Source organism: Trypanosoma rangeli (genome assembly GCF_003719475.1).
Source record: "Trypanosoma rangeli strain AM80 chromosome Unknown Tra_15.4_contig_00232, whole genome shotgun sequence".
Classification (NCBI taxonomy): Eukaryota; Euglenozoa; class Kinetoplastea; order Trypanosomatida; family Trypanosomatidae; genus Trypanosoma; species Trypanosoma rangeli.
This window is the reverse complement of record NW_021705976.1, coordinates 19,511-27,770: the sequence shown is the minus strand read 5'-3', so window position 1 is coordinate 27,770 and position 8,260 is coordinate 19,511. Positions and strand designations below refer to the sequence as shown.

The 8,260-nt window shown below is 49.6% G+C and overlaps 4 protein-coding genes across 4 annotated transcripts, besides 6 other annotated features; all 4 read left to right on the top strand.

The window, feature by feature from the left end:
- Nucleotides 1-2: 2 nt before the first annotated feature.
- Nucleotides 3-39: a microsatellite.
- Nucleotides 40-205: 166 nt separating this feature from the next.
- Nucleotides 206-246: a sequence feature (A-rich).
- A 395-nt stretch (nucleotides 247-641) lies between these two features.
- Nucleotides 642-686: a microsatellite.
- A 287-nt stretch (nucleotides 687-973) lies between these two features.
- Nucleotides 974-3,184, top strand: TraAM80_06413 (kelch repeat-containing protein; the record flags this gene model as incomplete). The annotated part of the gene is made up of 1 exon (XM_029383259.1): nucleotides 974-3,184. One exon carries the CDS (start codon nucleotides 974-976, stop codon nucleotides 3,182-3,184), a length of 2,211 nt encoding a protein of 736 aa, XP_029236915.1.
- A 294-nt stretch (nucleotides 3,185-3,478) lies between these two features.
- On the top strand, nucleotides 3,479-4,681 carry TraAM80_06412 (small nuclear RNA activating protein 2; the record flags this gene model as incomplete). Its single annotated transcript, XM_029383258.1, has 1 exon — nucleotides 3,479-4,681. The coding sequence occupies one exon, from the start codon at nucleotides 3,479-3,481 to the stop codon at nucleotides 4,679-4,681; it is 1,203 nt and encodes a 400-aa protein (XP_029236914.1).
- A 37-nt stretch (nucleotides 4,682-4,718) lies between these two features.
- Nucleotides 4,719-4,775: a sequence feature (A-rich).
- A 120-nt stretch (nucleotides 4,776-4,895) lies between these two features.
- Nucleotides 4,896-4,918: a microsatellite.
- Nucleotides 4,919-5,031: 113 nt separating this feature from the next.
- Nucleotides 5,032-5,613, top strand: TraAM80_06411 (peroxisome assembly protein; the record flags this gene model as incomplete). The annotated part of the gene is made up of 1 exon (XM_029383257.1): nucleotides 5,032-5,613. One exon carries the CDS (start codon nucleotides 5,032-5,034, stop codon nucleotides 5,611-5,613), a length of 582 nt encoding a protein of 193 aa, XP_029236913.1.
- Nucleotides 5,614-5,677: 64 nt separating this feature from the next.
- On the top strand, nucleotides 5,678-7,894 carry TraAM80_06410 (putative peroxisome assembly protein; the record flags this gene model as incomplete). The annotated part of the gene is made up of 1 exon (XM_029383256.1): nucleotides 5,678-7,894. One exon carries the CDS (start codon nucleotides 5,678-5,680, stop codon nucleotides 7,892-7,894), a length of 2,217 nt encoding a protein of 738 aa, XP_029236912.1.
- A 328-nt stretch (nucleotides 7,895-8,222) lies between these two features.
- Nucleotides 8,223-8,260: a microsatellite.

Sequence of the window (8,260 nt, the reverse complement as noted above, 5' to 3'; positions counted from 1 at the left end):
TACTCTCTCTCTCTCTCTCTCTCTCTCTCTCTCTCTCTCGTATTTTTGTATGCATGGCTTTTGTGCTTTCCGTTTTTTTTTCCTCCGGAATTGTGTCTCAGTTCCAACACTTTTATTTTCCATGGCTGGCAGGGCCGTGTGTTTGTGAGAGCCTGCAGGAGAAGCGGTGCGCGGGGCAAGGGTCGGGAGAAAGGTTGCATGTTGTTTTTGCTTTTTATTTATGTTTTCCAACTCCTTTTCCTTTTCGTGCTGCACGAGAGGCGGGTGGATGACGCTTTCCGTCCCTATATTTTGCTACCACTTTTGGTACTTGGGGAGGACGGGGAGTCGCGTCTCACTCGTTTGTGCCAACTGACCTGACATGTGTGCGGCCGCGAAGGCAAGACGGCGAATGCACATCATGTTGCTCTTTTGCTGCTTCTCCTTTTGGTTTAAAGGGAAAGGCAGGGCATGGGGTGTGTGTTCATCTGTGGAGGAGGCGAGACAGCACCCCGTCTATCACTTTTTTTGCTTATGATTATAGATAAAAAAAAATTCGTTAATTTTTTCCGTGTTTGTGTATGCATGTATGGCAGTGGTGAATATAGGATTGTGTGTGTTACTTAATTTATTATTTAGCAAAGAATTTAGTTATCAGAACTAAGAAGAAAAAAAAAAGTCAAAAAAAAATCGAACAAATATAAAAACAGTTATACGTCTCTTTTTAAGTTTTGTGGCTTTTTTTTTGTACTTTTTTTGTATTTCTTCTTTATTTGTAATTTTGTGCAGGAGGTGATAAAAACAAAGGTGAGGGTTGTCCGTGTCGCTGTACGCTTACACGCACGTTTTTAGATATATATATATTCTGGAATAGGGTTTTAGTTTGTGGGTTGATCACTGTCCGTCCGCGGAAGTGAAAGTGACTGAAGCAGCAGGAGTTTCTAGGGGCGTGACGGAGGGAAGGATAGGAGGACCTGGTGATCAAATCTCAATCATGGGGAAGGGTCGTGACAAACGAAAGAAACATGAAGATCCTGTGAAGGCGGTGAAACGGTCGGATCGCCAGGCGCATAAACGTGCCAAGGGTATGCAAAAAGGCGACACGGATGGCGATGAGGTGAAAGGATTCAATAATGAGGAGGCTCCGGAAGTTACTTTGAACCGAATTCGCAAGCAGGAAGGCAAAATGCGAACTACGTTGGTTGAAGAAAATGCTGTCCCACCCAGTCCGCGTGCGAATGTTGTTTTCACACTTCACCCTGAGCGTGAGCAGGAACTGATGCTTTTCGGTGGAGAGTATTGGGACGGTGAGAAGACGGTGGCTTATAATGATCTATACTTTTATAACATTAAACGCAATGTCTGGTCACGTCTCGTGACGGCGGTGAATCCACCCCCACGAAGCAGCAGCCAAGGTGTCGTCTACAAACATTTTTTGATTGTTTTTGGTGGGGAATTTGTTTCTCAGTCGCAGTCGCAATTCCTGCACTTTAAAGACGTCTGGCGTTTTGACGCCAAGAAGTATGAATGGGAGGAACTTACCGGCGTAAAAGGGGGTCCTTCCTCACGTAGTGGTCATCGTATGTGTCTCTGGCGCCGTAGTGCTATTGTCTTTGGTGGTTTCTATGATAACGCCCACGAATGTCATTATTTTAATGACCTTTGGATCTTGTCATGTTTGGATGGGGCAGGAAAGTGGACGGCGGTCAAAACGGCGCCCTACGGGGAGCTACCTCACCCCCGTAGTGGGCATTCAATGGCAGTATGCAATGACACACTCTTTGTTTATGGGGGTTTCTCCACTGAGAAGTTTAATCGATTTAAAAAATTACAAGCAAATGTGCACCATGACCTTTGGAGTATAAAATTGCCGCAGCACATCAATGCTGCCGATAATGCCAACGCCGAGGGCGACTTTGCGCTGTGGACGAAAATACGTCTGGGTGGTATTCCCCCGCCGATCCGTTGTGGCGTAGGTAGTGCGTTTAAGGACAATAAAATGTACTTATTTGGTGGTGTGGTGGACATTGAGTCACCTGGCGGTAAAGTTGTGTCCACTTTCACCAGTGATTTATTTGTTTTTCATATGGACACAAAGCGGTTTTACCCAATTGTTTTGCGCGCAAGGAAGAAGACAACGGCGTTGGAGTTGAAGGGAGGTGACCTACAATCCGAATTGAGGGCTCTTCACCTACAACATTTGGCGGGTAATTCTTTATTTTCAGCAGCGGATAGCGAGGAGGAAGAGGAGGAGGAGGAAGATGGTGAAGAAAGTTATGGGAGCATTGTGGTGGATGAAGAGAATGAGATGAAGGAGAGTTTTGAGGTCAATAAACGAGGCCAGATTTACCCACATCGTCGGATGAATGCGTCTATGCTTATTATGGGGAATACTTTGTACATTTTCGGGGGTCAGTTTGAGAGTGGTTCCCGTGAAGTTACAATGTCAGATCTCTTTTCATTCAACCTCAATACGTGTGACACATACCGTGTGCTCCTCGCACAGGATCTTTCACGTTTGGTGTGGCTCGGTAAGGAGGCGGAGGCTAGTGAGGCTGGTTCATGGGAAAGTGGCAGTACAGTTGTCAGTGCTGCATTTGATTTGGATTACGATGAAGACGACGATGAAGATACAGACAACACTGGAGAAGCAGCTGTGGACGGCGGGGTGGACCTTGCTTGCATCCCGCGAGCACTGGAGGACGGTGACAACGATGATGAGCCACCGCAAGTTGTCCCTGCAGAACTCGACACTGCCGTCACTCCTTCACGCGAGATTGTGGACTGCGTCACTACGGTAAAAGGTAAAAAAGGCCTCAAGGTACACAAGGAACAGCTCCTTGCTCAGCTTGGCAGTGGCTCTGCTGTACCAACTCCGCTAAAAGATGAGACCCCTGCAGTTTTCTTCCAACGAACAACCGACTTTTGGGTGTCAATGGCATCTGAGTCCTTTGAGGATCTCAAAACAAAGCAGCGGCAGTCGGAAAAGCGGGTTCATAAGCAGGCGATGGGGTTTGCATACCGTCGCTACCATGAAGCAAATAGATTACTTGAGCAGCTGCGAATCGTACAGGAACGTGAAGAGGAGGAGGCACGATTCTTTAAGGAACGCCGAGAGAAGAAGGAAGAAGAGTGGGAAGCATACGAGCGGCAACTTGCGGAAGATGAGGAAGATAACGATGAGGAGAGGGACACCGAAGAATAAGGACGGATGGCGACGAATCTGCAATAAATTTTTGTTTGTTTTGCTATTTGCTTGCTTGTGGCTTATTTTGAGCTGATGAATGCATTTATTTGGTTAATACTTATATTTACATTTACACATGATCCCAACCATGGGGAGTTTGTTTAGCCGCTTTCTGCTACAGAGGGCCAACGGAATGAAATATGTGTCTCCTTGCATATGCCAGTGTGTGGGTGAGGTGTGGTAGTGTTTGGGTGGATGTCGCCAACGTGTCTTTTTTTTCTTTTTCTTTTGCGGCGCGTAAGAAGAGGCAACATGACGGGGCTTGGGCGGGAGTGGGCGCAGGGGATGGTGGGTACGGCCATTACTCTGGAGGCTGTCGACGAGGTACTTGAGGCAAATCACCGACTTCAGGCTGAGTTGCAGCAGAAGTGTCGGCAGCTGCGTGAGGCGCAAGGGCGCATCGCAGCTCTTCGATTGGCATTATGTAACCCGATGCATGTTTCCAAAGTAACGAGGCGTGTAGTCGTGAAACGTGACAGGGTTAACACTGCGGCGGGGACGGCATATTTTGATGCTTACCTTTGCTCTACGAAAGAATGTCCTCCGTTTCGTGTCGCCGGATTTTATGCTGAAGGTGGCTGTCTGCGGCATGTGGCACTCCCACTGACCTCGGATGAGGTGCGGTGGAACGAGGCTAAGGCAGCATTTCCTCAGCCATTCCCTCATCTTTTCTTGACGGCAAAACAGGACGCATCACACGATAAAACAACGGAACGGGAGTGGAGTAAAGAGGAAGACAATGCACTCATAGCTGCTGTCCGTAGTTATACAGGAAACCCATGTGGTGCAAAATTTTGGAAGGCTTTAGCCGTACCTGGATGTTCACGATTTGAAATCGCCAGCAGGTACGTTGCACTGAAAGGTGTCAGGAGTATAAATTTCGTGGCACCATATCAGGCCGCTTTTCAGCTGAGCGACGAAGAAAGGACTACTGCACTGAAGGAGGCTGTTCGGAACCATATAGGAGATATTGGAGCCATCTTTGCTGCGTTCTCGGAGATTCTTGCGGCTGCCGCCCGGCGTCGTGCATACCTGGCGGAAGTAGCTGGAGAGGCGGTCAATCCGTTCCCTCCATATGTATGGGAGCCTCGTCACAATTTTCGGCGATTAGCTGAGCCCATTCTGCAGGAGACAAGCCTCTCTCTTGGGCGCCCTGCCTTTCAGGGTGGGCGTGGTACAACGCTGTCGCCGCGCGACGAGGAACATAGGCACGCGGCGCCATCCCTTGTTGATTGCACGGCTTGCCTTTTGGCGTTTAAGGCGAAACTTTTTGGAAAGAGCAGCATGTTGTGGGAAGTCGTACGAATTTTCTTGCCGGAGTGCGGGAGCGATTTGCCAAGTGGGTGGCACAAAATGCAGCTGCCTGTGCTGGAGGAGATTTTACAAAGACAAAACAGCAAAGATAATAATAATAAAACAGTAGAACGTGCGGAGTGTGGGTATGTTTTTCTATGAGTGAGCGGGAGATATGATAAGAAAGAGAGACTACATGTTCTTTTGTTTTGATTTATTTATTTTTTGCTTTGTATTCTCGTCCTTTTTTTTTTTGCGTCAGTGGTAGTGGGACGCTGCATCTACGTGTTTTTCTTTTTGCTTGTTTGCTTGACAGGATGTAACTGCAGATCCTCCGTCTGGGCAGTGTTTGAGTACTGCCGACCCACGCACTCTTAAAAAAAAAAAGAGAAAAAAAAAGTAAATTATTCTGTGTCTTTGTTTGATTGTGCTTCTTCGTGTTCTCCTTAAATTGTGCTGCATGTATTGATGAAGGATATTCTTGGCGGTTGCAGTGCTGTGAGACTTGACCAATGGGCACCGATAACATGGAGGCTGCGGTACAGCTTGAGCTGTGTATCCTTCGCGCTGTCACACCGAAGGACTATCAGTGCGTAGTGGAGCACAATTGTGGGATGGATGGGAACTCTGTATGCCTGCTGCAGACTATCATGCAGCACAATGCAATGGTGCAGTTGGGGCAGACGATATTGGCATGTGATATCTTTTCGGCTGATCTCACGGTGGTTGACTTGGCTCCGGCTACAGCTGGAGTGTTGTGTGATGCCACAACTATAATTGTGCTTCCACCGACGCGTGGGGACGCATTTGGGCTGAATGACACTACACGCATAACCGAATGCAGCTACAAGGATGACGACGGTAATGTAGATGCCAATGATGATGATGATGACCTATGTGTTGCCGTGTTGGATGATTCATTGACTGGTTCTACAGCGGAGTCGTCAGAGGGTTTTTTTCTGCGTACCCTCATGATGGACGGTGCGGTTGTGTGCGTTGGCGACGAAGAGTACACGACCGCCTTCTCCATTCACATGCGTCGGCAGGGCAAGGAGACGGCTGAAGCTGTCCCCCACACTGCACGCCGCGCCTGATGTTTTTCGTAACCTTCGGGCTTCCATTCTTCTTGACCCCCTGCCGTCTCTTGTGACAACCTCTATGCAGTACTCCGATCGACGAATAAAGGTTCCCCTCTCGGCATTTCGTCCTGTGCTGGACTCAAAGTGTGTACCGTTAACGCTGGCGTCGGCTCAACAAGGGTGTGGGGAGTTGCAACTGAGTGGTGTTGTTGTTGCACCTGCGTGGCCCGCCTTCATGCTGGCCGCCTTCTTGGGAGACAACTATGAGCAGATTATGACGCTTGCCTTACGCGCCTCCAAAGAACAGCTGTGTGGTCGAATAGTCTCTGAGGGTGACGTTTTTGCCCTTCACGTCACACCGCAACTTTTTTTTGAGCGTCAGCTGGTTTGCACCGACGTCGCCGAAGTTGTGCTGGCGCACGTTGCACATCTTGCACAGAGCGGCAACGCGGAAACGGCGGCAAGATCGTTGATGCACAATGACGGCATCATTGCGATACCACTTCGCGTTGTTGAAGTGACAACAACTTCCGGTAGACCGTTCGGGTGGCTTGACTTGAATAATGGTGGGACGGAGGTTGTTTTATCGATTCACAGCATCGCACTTTGCGCAGATGTGACCCCGCTATTTCCGCCATGGCGTCTACGGGAAACATTATATTTAAAGTTGTCTCTGACTGTGGCCATTCTTGATGCACTGGGCACTGTTTTTTTACCATCGCACTCAGCTGAGACCCATGTCTTTGTGGTGCATGCACTTCCAGAGAATTTCCCATATGAGAGCATTACAACCGCGTTAGCCGTACATGGTGTGGGGGCCCTCATTGTCGACCTTGATCGCCGGCAACGGGATGAGATGCAGCACCTCATTTCGGACTATATGCAAAGTCTGGGGGAGGTTGCACTCGTGGTTAAGAATTCGCAACTCCTGCCTGAGCATCCCCAATTGCTGCATTTGTTTGATACGGATGACATTGACACTTCTACTACTAATACTGCCCGGGTTGGAGTTCGTGTTATTTTTCTAGTCTGTGAGAGCACGGAGGCACCACCGCCGACGGTGGCGGCCAGAGCTCGAAATGTGGGAGGTTTGCTTAAGGGCACTAACCCATCGGACGCCGATCGTCGTGTTATCGTGGAAACGTTGTTTCAGGAGGCCCAACGTTCCTTTGGCATCTGTAAGAGTCTGTTGTTGTCATTTGATTCCATGGCAGCGTGGCTGGTGGGACTGAGTGCTGCCGATGTGGTGGCGTACATGCAGGAGTGCCTCTCACTGCTGAGCTCTATGCGGTTGCCCGAGGGAGTAAGGCCGGTTCTTTCGGAATCTTTGTCTGGGAGTGTGCTGCAAAAGTACCAAAAAGCACATGGACACAGCCTCGTCTCGACCAAACTGCAGCCAGTGCGGTGGAAAGATGTAGGCGGCTTGGAAGATGCGAAGCGAGAGCTGCGGGAAACGATTCAGTTGCCCCTATTGCATCCAGATCTTTTTTCCAACGGCGCAAAACGACGGGCAGGTATTCTTTTCTACGGGCCACCAGGGTGTGGCAAGACACTCCTGGCAAAGGCAGTGGCTACGGAGATGAATATGAATTTCATGGCCGTGAAAGGGCCGGAACTGATCAATCAATATGTGGGTGAGAGCGAAAAGAACATACGCCTCCTCTTTCAACGTGCACGGGACAACTCGCCCTGCATCATATTTTTTGACGAGCTTGACGCGCTGGCGCCAGCACGTGGCGCCAAGGGTGACGCTGGCGGGGCTATGGACCGCGTAGTTGCGCAGCTGCTTGTCGAGGTAGACGGTGTGGGCCATGCGCGTACGGATGGCACTGCTGTTGCCCAGGTGTTCATCATTGGCGCCACAAATCGCCCAGATTTGCTGGATCCGTCACTGCTGCGCCCTGGCCGCTTTGACAGACTGTGCTACCTGGGCCTCCCTGCGACAAGAGAGGAGCAGCTTGTTGCTCTCCAGGCGCTCACACGGAAGTTTGACCTCGCTTATGACGTGGACTTTGACAAACTCCTTGAGCCCCTCGAATTTGAGTACACCGGCGCTGACTTCTTTGCACTTTGCTCCGACGCCATGATGTTTGCTGTGGAGTCGATGTTGGAGCACATTGTTGCGGAGGAGGACTGCATCGTGCCGGAGGCGGCGGCGAGGGACGCTGAAGAAACGCCGCGTCTTGTTGTTCAGATGCGTGACTTTGTGCGTGCGCGCGACCAACTGAAGCCGTCCGTGTCGAAGAGCGACCTCAGGCGCTACGAGGGCCTTCAGTCGAAATTTACAACCTGGTAGATGCGCGTGAGGCACACACAATGGAAGGCAGGTGGAGGGAGCAAAAAGGGAAAAATAATGAGGAGAGCGAGGCAGTCAGCGACTGCACCAGTGTGAAGGGGGGAAGAGATGCGGATCAGCCCAACTTGGCAAGCTTGAGCTGTGAGAGAGAGGAGAGGACGACCAGCAAAAACAACAAAAATAGGGGGATAAAAAACATGACGACATCAAAGGGGTTAAAGATAAGAAAAAGCACTAACGCACGCGCAAATACAAGGCAACAGACAACATACAAGGCTCCACTTCAGCTGATGTATCGTTTACACCCGCAGACACGTGTGCTCTGAGGATATATATATATATATATATATATATATATATATATAT